Raw genomic sequence first — 15,259 nt, forward strand, 5'->3', positions numbered from 1 at the left:
GAAGATTGTGTCACAAATTGATAGATTTGTAATGGGATGGAAATCTTTGAAGATTTATCTGCAAAAAGCTGCATCCATGTTTTTTGACTGACATTTTAAACCTCTTTGCTGTTGTTCCCTTACTCAAGGCTAGCTGTCCAGATAGATGTGTGATTTGAAATATAAAGTAGACATGGTAGGCAATATGAAAGGAAAGAATGTGGCTCCAGTGCACAGAAGAATATAAGAGAAGCATCACAGGAAGAGCAGTATGATAGGAAACCACTGAATATCAGTTGCAGTTCTAGAAAGGATTGGCAAGACAGTCTGTAACAGCTAAATATTAATTGATGCATGGAAATGGTTGTCATGCGGTATGGATAAACTTCACAGTTCTGAGCTCTTCTAGCTCCTTACTGGCATCTCTCTTATAAATCACATAAACAAATTCTAAGCCTGACTTCTGAATTTCAGATAGAAAGAAAATAATAAGTATATAGGAATGCTGAAATACCACAAACTTAAGCAACATCAAAGACTTTTTTTTTTTTTTTTTTTTTCAAGACAATAAGCCTCTGAGCCTCTGAAATTCTCTAACACAAATAGCATTGAATTCAGTAAGAGTGGACAAAGGTGGATAAGAATATCCAGATAGCTGAACTGGTGTGTATGAATGCCTTAAGAAGTTCAGGTGCTTGTGAAATAGTAAGGAAGCAAATAGACATCCAGTACAGTATTCTCCACATTTTCCAGGAAAACAGGAAAGTTTGAACAGCTTATACAACTTATGCAGTAAGGTTTATACAATAAAGATGGTTTTGTTGTATAGTAGTGAAGCCTGTAGTGTTCCTTCCTTCCTTTCCTCTTTTTATCTTCTTCTTCTCTCTCTCTCTTTTTTTTTTTTTTTTTAATATAAAAGCTTTCTACCATTTCTGCCAAAGGTTCTTGCCAAGCCTATTTTGGATGCTTTCCAGTTTACCCTCATTTTTTGATTCTTTTTGCCTGTGTGAAAAGTTCCTATCAAGTCTTTTAAATCCCTCTATTAATTATAAATAAGAACAAGCTAACTCTTAGTTTTTTTGTGTGTTTTTTTTTTTTTTTTTTTCCCATCGTGATTCATATCCATAAGCTATAAGCTCTACATGATTTCCCATAGCGCTCATTTTCAAGGACAGCCATCCTTACAAGGATGTGGACGTGTGGAAAAGCCTTATGAAAAATGAACAGATTTTTTTTTTCTCCTTCTTAGTAGAACAATCTTAACCTAAATCATTGTTTTGGGGGTAATGGAAATTAGCATCCTGTTGGTTTCCAGCGTTTATAAAAATACTGAAAAGATAAAGGAATTTATGTCTATGAATTTTGTTTCTTCTTTTGCTACTTTATAGGTTGGAGTACTTCTTTGATTACGCTAGTGTAATATTTGTTAGTTGGGATCTCCAATATTTGTTTTTCTCTCAGTCTTTCCTGCCACTGAAATCCAGAGGAAGAATGTACTTATGTGTTCATGCTCTTCATGCAAATGTAGCAGCAAAAATTATGGGCTGTCTCCAAAGTTATGTCATTTGAATACTCACTGTCTTATCCTTTGGGAAAGCATTTAAAAGCTAGGAAGGGAACTGTAGGCAGCTGCAACATGGTTCTGATTTGTCGTCTTCTGTGAACTTTGTACAAAGTGATAATTTCTCCAGAAGAAGACACCATATGCTGGAAAGTCCAAGAGCCTAAAATTCAACTATTGCAAATTACGTATACTGAATATTGTCAGCTTATGTCAGGGATGCACAGTTATCTCCATAGACTACACACTTGTTGATTCCAAAATCATTAGGATAGTTGATGAATAAGTTTACAGGATGAAGGAAAAGATTCAAGATTTTATGAAGTCATTAGGAAAACTTGTGAATATGTCACTATACAAATTATATCCAAGGAAACATCTTCACAATTTATTTATTTATTGTGAAGGCAATTGAAGGCTTGCATCCCAAGGTTCAGCATGCATTTCTTAGCCAAGTTATATATAACAGCCGGTAGCACTGAGATAAGCATTGTAATAAAACTTAGGGCTCAAAATAGCAGCTGCAGACTGGTTAAATGAGATAAAAAGTGAGGGAGAAGTTAATATGTGGGAAACTGAGACACGATGAAGCTTCATTTTTTGCCTAATGTCTCCCCAGAAGGCAATGATAGCACTGGGCATTCAGATCTCTAAAGTGCTAAAGTGTTAGTGTGGCCACATGCCTCTACACTGCAGTGTCTGATACAGTAGCAGTGCCTGCCTCTGTTTGGCAGTAAATAGAAGTTTTTCTTTACACTAGATTAGAGTTAATTCCCAGCTCTGACAATGATTTTCAGGATCATCTTGAATGATTTACCATACTTTTTTATAAGTTCACTGTCTATAAGATGGTGGTAATAACACTTTTGTAACATTTATTGGTCTTGGAGTGGCAAATTGCGTTTATAACTTTTTGTCCCAAGGAGTTTAAGTGAGACTATTTGGACAGACAGGATGTGGCCCATTTCAGTTGCAACGTCTTAAATGGGTTTTGTTGAGGAAGGCAGATAGAATTAGACTCGCAACCTTCTAGTCTTACAGTGCTTAGTTGATTTAAGAGCTTACTGCAGAACCACGATGCATACGCAAAGTTTAAGCCAAACAAAAAGACAGACTGTTCAGAAAGTGATAAGGGATCCCTTTCCTGAATGACCCTTAATTCAGACTGAAGGCGATGAATAGCCTGACCAGACACCAATCCAAAGAAGAACAGCTAATGATACTCTTGGCACATCAGAGAGAGAGAGAGAACGGTTTAATGAAATCACAGACAGAAAGCCAAATGGCTTGTGCCTGACATGGATTGAGAAAGTATCATCGGTCTCTTTCTGATTTATGTGCATGTGTGATCCAGATGAGGCTGCAGGATTTCAATCGAGATAATGTGCATAATTAAAAAGCAAAAAATTTACTGATGCAGTGGCAAAGGTTGATGGAATCTAATTGGAGAAGCAAATGAATAAGAAAAAATAATTTTATTGCATTTTTGTGCTAAGCTGTATAGACAGCTCTGCAATTAAATCACTAATCAGACAAGAACTGGCTGACCTCGGAGAGAAGTAATCTCATTCCTCAGCTGGATAGGAAGATTTAAAATATCTGGTCAAATCAATGTTAAAAGATATAAAACATACAGAAGAATATTTTGGGTTTCTGTTAGGTGTATTGTTTATATTGAAATGGTCCCTCTTACAGATAAGTGATCTAGTTGACTTCTTGGAAAGCTACTTTATAATGATGCTGTTTTTATTTTGAACAGAAGCTATTTTTCAGCAAATGGAATTGCACTTTTGTGTGTGTGTTAGTAATTATGTGCTTTTTTTTTTTTCTTTTTATTCTTGTAGCCTTTTTAATAAGCAGACAGAATTGTCTTTTTTGTACAATTTTTTGTACAATTTTGCTTGAATATCTCAGAACTACCTGTCTGCTTCTAAGGTTCTGATGATATTTGAGGTGAAAACATGAAGCCTTGACATGACTTACCTGTGTCTGATTCTGCCAATCTCCATCACACTGACTGTCTTTCTGGAGGCTGATTTGTATTGTGCTGCCTCGAGGAACCCATGCAATGTATGTGAAATGTCTTCAGAGCAAAGATCATATGGCAATTCATGGAAACTATAGGGGTTGATTTATTGTTATTATCTTACCCTCGGAGCTCAGTGCATTCTTCCATCCTTTCTATGGGCAGGTAAGGAGGTATACGTTTCTACCCTTTCTCCCAACAAATACCAAATCTAGTGCTCAGAATCACAGATCACCAGGCACTGGGATCAGGTCTCTTTCTACTGAGTGAACAAGGGATCAGGTCTACTTCAATGTGGAGGAAGAAAATCATGTTTATCACTGTTCATCAAGGATCATGAACACTTTGTGAATGGGAATATGAAAAACCCACCTTGAACGTCACACTAGAACTAGAACATAGCCTGTAGAACAAAAGAACCTCAGCTGCTGCAGCTGCAGCTAAAAAATCAGGTCTCTTGTATCTACCTTAACTCTGAAGAACTGTCATGGAAGGTACATGGAAGACATCTTTGTATTACACACAATGAGGAAAAAAAATGTAAGACCTTGAAGCCTTTTTCTGTGCTTTGTTTTGTGATACAAGGTGGGGCTTGGAAACCTGTATTTAAATACCTGGATAACTTGCCTGGCTTTTCAGAAACACTAACTGCCTGTGGTTGCTCCTGCCAATGAGAGTCTGAGATCCTTCATGGTGGATCCTCAGCCTTTTTTGTTTTACAGTGGTATCTTAGGGACTACCTTTTACATATTATAAATTAGTTTTACTGGCATATTTTTATTAGACTGTCAGAAAATGTTTTGCATATTTTATTCAGAGTAATTTGCCCTCTAAGTCCAGTGCAACCAGCTGTAGCATTGAAGATAAAAGTTTGGTCAATATATGGCTTCCGTCCATCACCTTGAACACAGTGTGCATAAAATGGTACCATTGCAATAGTACATCAGGAGAGTATTTTGTTCCCAGTCCATACCATTGATCAGGGGATCTGAAACTGGTACATCCCCAGCAGGGAACTCTTTAGTCTCCAGTTTGACTTAAAGTCTGTGATTTTAGTTCAGGACTTCTTTGATTCTGTTGCTGCTGTGTTGATTAGATGATGACAGCTATGCTCCCCTAGCAGTAGGGGAATAATGGGTGGGTCCTAGTGTTACACCTTGAGGTGTCTGTAACCCATGTTCAGAGTTGTTTGTTTTTTTTTTTTAATGTTTTTCAGCTCTGATATATCTGGATCTGTAAACACTTGTGGTGTTCCACCTTTCAAAACAACATGTGAGCAGTGGTGAGAAAAGTGCAAAGGAATTTTCCTATTGGTAGCCAGAGGAAAAGACTAGCTGAAATGAGATGCTGCAAATGCTCCCCTCCCCCCCATACACACACCTCACTCCCTTAAACCTCCTTGCTGGGACTTTCTTCTTTGCACACCACTCATTCACACAAAGAATTTGTGGCAGTTATAATGGGAAACAGCTACCTGACTGATGGTTGGAACAAATTAGCTTAAAACTTACTACTTCAATTTCCCATTTTTTTTCTGAAAACCCTAATTTCTGCCAGAATGGTTCTAAACTGCCTGGAAGGTCAGCGTGACATTCTGAAATTACTGCTGTCCTGTGATGCTGAAAGACATACCTAGTGTTTGGAGTTTTTTAAAGGCACCTCAACTATTCATTTACCATATTTAGGACTGAATTCATTTTTATCCTTCAGTCCTTTCACATTACACACCAATGAAAAGTGATACTGACACTGAAGGCAATTATAAAACATTTGCCTGAATGGTGTTAATGGACATTTATACAAAGAGACATTTATGCAAATGCCTATTGGACATCAAAATGAAGTCTTGTCTTTTTTAAGACAAGGAGATAAATTATGAGATATAATTTTCTCTAAAAAGTCTGCAGTCTCTATTCCAAAAGTTAGTTTTAGTCTTGGATCGTTCTTTGCCTGGGTATTCACTGCTAAAAGCTAGATAAGTTTATGACAGGTGTATTTCTTGTCTCTCTTTCCCTATGTAGAACAACACAGGGACAGTGAAGGAGAACTCAGAACATTAAGAGCTCTGCAACAGTACATATCAGTGAATATATTCATCGGGCAGTCACTTTCTGTCCCAAGGTCACTCTTCCTAATGTATTTGGTGAGAACTGTACTTTGGCACTTATTGTTCTGCAGCTTGTTATGAATTTATCCCGTATGTTAACACAGATGTGTGTATCAACTGCAACTACTGTGTACCCAAGTCCAGAAAAACAGAGAAAGGCCACTATCTCTCTGTCTGTTTGGGAAGGAATTTTCATAAAGAAGAAATGAAATTTCCAGCTGAAGTTTGCCACAGTTGCCACTATTTGATTAGTTGCAGTGGAGACCTATAATTAGCTCTTATTTAAGAAGGCATATGGCTCCAACAGATGGTAAAGGGAAAAAAGCAAGTTAGATAAACATGGCTATTTGCACAAGATTTTGTGGTCTCCTTTGGTTATATTTTGCAGTACAGTTCTTAGGTTCTAGCAAGACAGCATACTGTTCATTCGAGGAATGTCCACATGCCTTAATGTTCACTAAAAATAGCAAAACTAGCATGGCCTACAAGCATTTAAGAAGTTTGGCAACAGTAGAAGAAATCAGATGACACAGAAACTTAGAAGTTAGTATCTGAACACATATTTGGTGGGGACTCTAAACAGGCATTATATCTCATCTAATGTTACTGGGAATTTCATATGAAATGAATAAGAACAAGAGAAAGTGTGTGTCTGGACAGGAGAGGGTAATCAGCAACTAGGTAGTTTTTGGTTATGTTTCTGACAGTACTAACCAGGAAGATATTTGCAATAAAAATCTCTCAGATTGCAGGGAGGTGGGCTACAGCTAGTCCAAACTGAGATCTTAAAGACTTTACTACGTACACCCATCCCCATTCAGCTGCGTGAGAAGACTGTGTGACTGCTGCTAATCCGCTTCAGGGCAAGGGCAATGAGCTCAGCTTAAATTGCCTTCTACTGCGATGTACCAGGAGATGACTTTCCACTCGAGAAGATTAGGAAAGATCACATGAACCAGTGACACAGCTTAGCTGTGTGGGTAGTAACATAAGGTTTGTGGGTAGGAAGGTGTTGATGCTCACAGCTCTTTCTCGAGTGAGAATGCCTTTCATCTGTCTGTGCACGAGTGACCTGGGAGAATGAATCTATCTACTTCTGAAGGTATATGAGATTTACTTGTGTGGGAAACCAAATATAGAGGCTATGGTATGTGTCTTGTAGCTCTGAATTAATCTGAAATACAAATGCTTTGGCGTGCACTATTATTCATAATGAAGTACTTACAGTAAAGCCCTGTTTACAACTACAACAGCTTGGTTTGCCCATGTTATTGAAGAGTATCTCATTAAATCAAAGCTTAGCAGAACCCTGAATTTCCATTTATTTGAGCAGCAATGTAATAATGCTTCATTCCTCCGATAGAAAGAGAGATTCAAGAAGTTTCCAGCTACTGAATGATTATCTTGTTTCCAGTGCTATAGCTGTAAAGAGGATAGTTTTGAAGTTAGATTTGTTTTCCATAAGGACTTTTTTTTCCCTGACTGTATAATAACTTTCTGTTCATTTTAGACCTCTCGCTTAAAGCTCAGTAAACAGCAGAGAGAATTCTGGAGAAGGCAGGATGTAAACCTGAAGTCATCTTTCAAAAAGGCCATCCGCGCTGATGCTCCCTGGAGTAGTAATTTTATGTTTAGAAAAGAAATATGATTTTATTCTCTTCCCTGTGTAGGGGATAGGAAGTGATGTAACATCTCCAGCAGCAGAGTGCCAAGACTGAGTCGCCATGCTTCCTGCTTCCTTACTTTGAAAAAGTAATCATTTATCTTACTTCTCTGGGTTGAAGAACAGAGGACAAAGTCAGGGTGAATCCTATCTCTGATCTTTGTCAAGCCCTGAAGGTGAAGTGTACCAGAAGCAGAGGTAATGGAGGATTATGAGTATGGCGATTTCCCCTTGTAATTCTCAGCAAAGCTGTAGCAGTCAAGTCCTACAAGATTAATAGAAAAGTTGTATGGGAGAAAATGTGCTTTGAAGGAGGTTTTAATGTATTTTGCCTGGAGAACACAGCTTTTTCACATTTCATTTATGTCTCATGGTCCTTGTTATGTAGGGTAATCTGACATTATTTAAGGTTATTCTTAGCAAAGTATTCAAAAAATAAAAAGGGGATAAAAAAAAAAAAGCCAAGGATCTAATTTCAAGGCTTTCTCTGTGCTTCTGGTATCCAATGGAAGCAGAGTTTAAAATAATGCAAAGTGATTTAGTGATGATCATCTGAGCTGTGTATGGTCTCTGTAGCATTATGAGTAAGAACTGTTTCCTTTCTAATAGTTGGTTTTTATTCAAAAACTGTCTAAAATATACTGTCTTTTAGCCTCAGCTCCCACGGCTTTGAAGGTACCCTTATATCATCACTTAGTGCAAGAATTTGAGTTAGGAGCTGTGTGGTTAGGCATTTATTTGTTTTTAAGCCTTGATGTACTAAATACAAACGGAACTCCAATATTTTGGCATCCCTGCCTATGGCACGGGGTTTGGAGTTAGAGTTTAATGATCTTTAAAGTCCCTTCCAGCCCAAACCATGCTATGATTCTATCATTTCTTAAAGATCATATTATACTTAAGTTCCTAAACAAATCTGGGTCACAGGCAGGGATGCCTACTACCATGAAAAGGTTTGTAGCTTAATATTTATTTATTCTTTGGCAGTTATAGACATCAGGAGGAAGAACAATTGAAAATATAATTATGGAAATAATTTAGCTGTTGAGATTGGAGCATGCTAATCACTTACATGCCAAACAGAATGTAGAGGAGTTAAAAACTGGTCAACCATATTGCTAGCAAGTAGCAAAGATCCACATGACTTAAGTGGCTCTGGGGGAATCATTCATCATCAAGTCTCTGCTGCACCAAGATCTTGCCAGTTAAAAGTCTGTCCTTGACAGAAATCAGAGGTTGATATATGCACGTGTCATTGCCATTGTTGATTTTGCCAAGGTGAGTTTTATGTTTGTTCGCTCGAGGAAATGTTGCTGTAGAACAGCTCTGAAGCCTCTCAAACCATTTTTAGAGAGGTAAAAATAATAATAATAATAAAAAAAGTGAGTACATGATGGTTAGAATAAGGGAGATTTAAATGAAGGGAGATAACAGAGAAATGATGGGAGTAGAGGAAGGAGGTTAGAAAGGCTGAGTTGGTATAGCTGGAGATGACAGCTGGGATAACTGGCCAGTGAAGTTTTTGGAGTTAGTCTATCTGGTATATGCACTAGGATCTTGGAAAGGTTGAAAGAGCAGCTCTGACTTGCAGAATACTGTCATGATCTTTAACTATTTTTCCCCAGTAACATTTTCTTTTCCCCATATGAACATCTGCTATCCGAAGGTGTAGGGATAAGATCAGGGAAGCCAAGGCACAGACGGAACTGAACTTGGCAAGGGATGCAACAAACCATGCATTTCAGGGTCCTGAGAAAACTGGCTGATATTGTTGCAAGCCACTCCCTAGCATATTTGAAAATTTATGACAGTCAGGTGAAGTCCCCAGTGAAAAGGGAAGCATCACTCCCATCATTAAAAAAAGGTGGAAAGGAGGGAAAGGAGGACCCAGGGAACTACAGACCAGTGAGCCTCACCTATGGCCTGGCAATATCATGGAATAGATCATCCTGTAAGCAATGTTAAGGCACTTGCAGACAAGGAGGTGATCTGAGACAGCCTGCATGGTTTCAGCAAAGGTAAGTTGTGCTTGACCAATCTGGTGGCTTTCTGTGATGGGGCGACTGCATCAGTTGTCAAGGGAAGACCAGCTGATGTCACTGGGAGAAGACCTCATTGAGAGCAGCCCTGTGGAGAAGGACTTGGGGGTTCTGGTAGATGAAAAATTTGACATGAGCCAGCACTGTGCACTTGAAACCCAGAAGGCCAACTGCATCCTGGGCTGCATCAACAGAAGAGTGGGCAGAAGGGGAGAAGGGTGATTGTCCCCCTTTGCTCTGCCCTTGTGAGGCACAAATAGAAGGGCTTGTTAGGCACAAAAGTTGATTTCATTATCAACAACCACAGAGTACATCAAATTGTACCTACTCTTAGGAGGCAAAGACATAGTTAAGTGAGATTTGATCTGATCTCACATATCGCTGTAGGGAACTATGGTTCCTGATTGTGTTCTTCATGTCCTGGCGCTCTTTGTGGAAGATGTTAAAACAGATTTTTCTATCCATTGCTTCTGCTTTCCTATAACATCCATATTTACACACTCTGAGATGTTATGAAAAACTAATTTGTTTTATACAGGCTTTTTCATGCCTACCATAGATAGCCCTTACTTTAAGTTCCTTTCTTTTTTAAAATGCCATTACTTAGAAGTCTGCAAAGGGATTGCTAGGGGTGGTATTAGAATGGCAATATATTTCCTGTGGAAGGAGTAGAAAGAGAAGAAGATGCATCAACAGACTTTTCTCATTCCCTTAAATGAACAGCAGTGCAGGACAGCTGTCCTCTTCATGCTTAAGATGGTTCCTACAGCCCTGAGAGCTCTTTCCAGGTATTTTGAAGGCTTTTTTGACCCAAAGAAGATAACCATTAAATGAAATAGGCTTATGTCTAGCTTAAGGAACGCTGGAAGTGTCACAAATACATCTCCTAATGAGGAAATTTAGCAAAAGCACAGGTCAATACAGTCTTACCTCTGGCAGTTTCCACACACTACATCCATCTTCCTTGGACTGCACATGAGTGGTGAGCAGTGCAGGCACATCCTAGAGCTGTTGGGGTAACTGAGGTTTTGCTAGAAAGGGGGAGTCTTTGAAGCTTTGCTCTCCTGCCACCCTATGCTTTGTGCCAGAGGAGTGTGTGTGCACAGGTGTACATCTGCTACTTCTTCTGCCAGCAACCAGCTCTAAAGAACGTCAGCCATGCAAACGCCAACCTTCCTGCCACGGTGTCTGCTAGCAGACAAGTTTGTGGGTTTCAAAAGACAGGGCTGTCAGAAGGCATCCCAGGAAAAAGGAGAAATCTGTAAAAGTTCCCAGGATGATGACAAGGTTTTTGTGGAGCAGGCTAAAGAAGCGCCTGTCTGGCATGGGTACCACTTTGTGAGTGGAAGAAGCTGAAGCAGAGCGGCACAGCCTGCTTGCTGCCTGCACAACAAAGCACAGGGTGCGTGAGTGAGTCCTGCTGCCTGACAAGCGGCGTCTGCGGGGATGTTGTCATCCCCTCTGCTCTGAGGGGCAGGACGCCTGCATTGCCGTCAGCATTGCTGAGATGTCTTCGTGCTGCTGAGCACTCCTCTGAGGGATCTCCTGCCACAGCCTTATGTCATCCTTCAGGAGGTGGAGAAGCAGGCGGCGGCCGTTGAAGCAGGCAGGGATGGGTTTTGCTTAGGGGATGATCAGGCACTCATCTGCTGCAGTTCTCTGCCAGATCTCTGCAAAGCTATATCTGTGTTCTTAAAACTAAGCAATTTTTGGCCCTGTAGTATACCCACACGCACGGATTTGAGACATCCCTAAGCGTAGTAGCTTGTCTTTGATTTCGACCTTCCCAACAAGAGAAATGACTCTTTGTGCCACCTTGCAACTCCAGCTCCTAAAGCAATTACACACTAGCAGTGGTCTGTGCAGGAGTGCATTTGAAAAGTAAATGACATTAAACTTTCCATCTTAGAAGAGTACCAGTATATCAATATCCAAATCAAATAACATAAAGCTCCCTTTGTCTGCCAGATAGGAATAAGAATGCATTATACCCCTAATATGATTTTTGCAGTGTCTCTAATATGATGAGATTTAAATTAAAATAAATATGACTGCATGCTTTGAAGAGCTAATCAGGCTGAAACGTTCTAGCCTAACGGGTGTAGCACAAGGAAATAAATGTGCATTTATCTAGGCTGTCTGGACTTATGCAGAGCTATTGTGAAGGATATGAGCTGGGAAGACAACAGCAGAGTGAAACACAGGCTGATCCTGGGTGTGCTTGGTAAAAGTCAGTAACAGGAAAATGATTTGAATGTAGTTTATATCGATAGACCTATGGTCCTGGTCCTGCTAATTAATTAGCACAAGTACTATCATTTTCTAATCAACTCATTTGTTCTCCTCCTTCCCCCTCTTTTTTTTTTTTTTTTTTTTTTCAAGAAGGTGCTTCTTTGTCTGGAACTATTCCAGTTCCAACAGACAGGTGCCACAAAAACTAATCATTATAATTCATTATTATGACAATTGTTGTCCCAGGACCTTTAGTACTTTATTATTATTTTTTTTAAATCCTCTCCCTTTTTTTTTCCATCCTAAATAAATGTTCCCTCTGGAAATCTTTAGTCCTTTGTCAGTATCAACTCACCAACTTCTGATTGCAAGTTATGTATTCAGCAGCTCTACAAGTTATGCAGCAGTAGCTTTAGCACAGCAGAACAGACCTGTCCTGATTTGAAGCTCTTGACAAACCAGCAGTCCCCAAGACTTCTTGACCTGGTCTTTTATCCTACCCCAGCTCATGAGCTCAAAACAATTCTGCAAAGACCCAAATTCCCGGAAGTACCTCCTGTAAAACTGTTATTCTTTTTAAAAATCATGTACTTGCTGGCTTCCTGATGAAGATCACAGATCTGTCTCTCTTTGAAGGACTGATACCAGTACACCTTTTTTAAGCACACCTCATCAGGAGAGTTCCAAAATGCCATTTGCTAAAGGATTACATTTCAAAAGCTTAGGTCACTACAGAGCTGAATGCTGGAAAAAAAAAAAAAAAAAAAAGGTAAAGCTGGCTCTGAATACATTTTGGAAGTTGTTTTTGCTCAGGGGCAATGGAAGTAGAATTAGCAAGTGATTCAGATTAAAAGCCAAGACTCCATTTGAAAGTACCTCACTCGGGTGCCCAATTGCTCATTAAATGGTCACACAGGTATTGCAGACTCCTCTGGAAGGAATTCATTGTAGTAAGTGTTGCCTACAATGTAGTTTTGTACAGCTAGGCAAGCCAAGCTCTGTTCCTGTCAGTGACAGAAGATTTAATAAGCAGTGGGCTTCAGGTGAAAATCTGTTTCATTCTAAAGCATGCACCTTTTTCTGTTGGATGAACATCTGTTTTCTTTAAGTGCCATGCTTGGGAACCTGCAATCCACAACAACAACCTGCTTCATTAACATTAATTATTGATAATGCAAGTGTTTAATTAGAAGTGCTAATACAACTGGCCTAGATAATCATAAAGTGTAGGAGAGAAAATAGTCTCCCTGCAGAAATCACACTGGTAGTCTGTCTGTGTTTTGTGCAGGTGATTCCAGCCTTTGCTCGGCCTGCGTGCATGAAAACAACGTTTACAGCAGAATATTTCAGATTTTGTACAGGAACGAAGAGATCATTCTTAATGAAACAATGAACTTCAGAGTACACCTGCTTCTGGATGGCGAGAGGGTGAGTTGTCTTGGGATACCCATAAAAAACAGGAGGGTTGGGATTGCTCTTACCTAACTTTTAGGTGTCCATCACACACATACTTCCATATGAGATGTAACCATGGGGTTCCTGTGTTGTCACAGGTCAATATAACTGAGGGAGGTAATGGCAAGGCTTATCTGACCTCTCATCAGTATCTGCCTTAGAAGGAGATCCTGTATTTATCATTATCTCTGTTGATGAGGGTGCATGGGGTCATTTGTTCAGATGTGACCAACACTGAAAACATCTGCGTTAGGTCAGACCCTATGCACTGCACCTATCATGACGAGTAGTCCACACCCTGGCTTCCCAGTGGAGTAACTTGTTGACATACTCCAGTACATCAGTACTAGTGCAGCCAGTGTGAATCAAATGCTATACGTTGAACTTGGATTTGGGGCCAGAGATACTTGGCTGTCCTTCACTTTGTAACTTCATATTTGAGCATGAAGAGATCTGAAATTTATGTTTTGACTGATTTCAACCCAAACATACCTGGGTTATATATAGATCTAAATTGAAACAGCTGGAGAACCTAATTTAAGTTCATTTCACATGCTTCCCTTCCCCTCCCACTTTTTTTTTTTTTTTTACATGCAGTTTGATCAATTTATTCCTCCCTTGAACTGTTGTTTTGTGCTTATAGCAAAAAAATACTAAGTGCAAGGTTATTAATATTCGTTAGAAAAATGTTCCAACATGCTTAATTGAATATTAATTTTATCCTTCCACAGTGGAACATCTCTGATTAAATATCCCTCCCCTCAAATTACAGCGGTTTCCGCTGTGTTGAGCAGGGATGATTTCTGATGATTTTTGCATTAATATTCAGAAAGCTATGCACCTCACAAAATGAAAGAAATAATCCCATGATATTCCTTGCAGCTAAAACTTGTCCTGACTTGTGCACTGTGCCCATCACACCTTTATATAGGAGGTTCCTTGGGAAAAGAACACCTGCCCAATTCTGTACTTACAGAGCGGTTTTACAAAGAGAAAGCTCCATTATCTCTGTGTGATGAAGTTGCTTTGGCTTTTCAAGGGTGTAGAACAAGAGGATAAACTGGTTTGTTCACCCAAAATGCATTTCTGAAGGTATTAAAAAGAGTCAAATGCAAAAAGTAAAGGTTTATAAACTTCTTGCATTTAGCAGGTTCGCACAATTCACTTATGATTAATGCTCCCAGTTCTCTGTTTTCTGCTGTTATATCTTGTCCTCTGTGACTGTAAAAAATCATCATAAATATGGGGAAAAGCAAATTGTGTCACTTAACAGGGCACCCTGCTCAGAATAAAAGCTATTATATTTTCAGCTACTGTTCAGAGCTGGTATCGCATGTCTATCACATAATGTCGGATGCAATTCCTGCAACTGGGCTTTGGAGAAATACCTTGAGTTCAGCAAAGCCTTTTGAATATTGTCTCTGTTCATCACTTCTTAACTTATTTAACACACAGAGTATGCCAGTCCTATGTGTGCCTGTTGTGTTCTGTGGTGGCGTTTTTGGTTGAGAGGCATGAGTATGTTTGCTGCTTTCTCTGTAAATGGGCAAGGCTGTTAGGTTGGGTAATGGGAGTGTTGGGTTTATACGCTCCTTGTAGTTTCTGCTGCCAGAGCTGGCATATTCAAATATTACATCAAGGGAGCAGTATACTTTATCCTCATGGTGCTAGGATAGTTCTGTAGATGAGATAGGCTCAGTACGAAAAAAAGAAAAAAAAAAAAGAATTGCAGTGTGCATGTTCAGATTAGATTTTTTTTTTTTTTCTGTATAACCCTTGATAAGCTTAAATATGGAAATGTCTTTTTTTTTTTTTTTTTTTTTTTTTTTGGTGTTATATGGAAGAAGCCTCAATTATCCATCTAGAAGTCACACTGAGCATACCTTTCACCATATAAATGGTTCTTTAAAACTCTGACTTTTATTAGATGCCTTTTTCTGTATTATCCCAGAATGCAGCATTCCTTGAATTCATAGGAAACAATATTGCAGGGCTGAGGCAGCCTTTAGTGTTACAAAGTCTAATTTATTTTCATAAGCTTTTGCTTTCATCCCTATTAAAGAAGGAGCACTGCCTTTTTCATCAAGCAGTAAAACAGGTAACTTGTCTCCTTGCTTGCTGGCTCCATTTGGGGACAATTTAGCAGCTGGGAGAGGACAGGGTGAGGCATGCTGGGATATAATGGTATATTAGATTT

The 15,259-nt window shown here is 39.2% G+C and overlaps 1 protein-coding gene across 5 annotated transcripts in view; it reads left to right on the forward strand.

Moving 5' to 3' along the window:
- The window catches only part of FAM135B (family with sequence similarity 135 member B), a 261,734-nt gene that overhangs the window by 174,399 nt on the left and 72,076 nt on the right, over positions 1-15,259 (forward strand). For all 5 annotated transcript variants that reach the window (XM_072034282.1, XM_072034281.1, XM_072034285.1 and 2 more), the window contains one exon: positions 12,896-13,035. In XM_072034282.1, the coding sequence (XP_071890383.1) occupies positions 12,896-13,035 (140 nt within the window). The remainder of the gene's footprint in view (positions 1-12,895; positions 13,036-15,259) is intronic.

The sequence above is a fragment of the Anas platyrhynchos genome, chromosome 2 (genome assembly GCF_047663525.1).
Source record: "Anas platyrhynchos isolate ZD024472 breed Pekin duck chromosome 2, IASCAAS_PekinDuck_T2T, whole genome shotgun sequence".
NCBI lineage: Eukaryota > Metazoa > Chordata > Aves > Anseriformes > Anatidae > Anas > Anas platyrhynchos.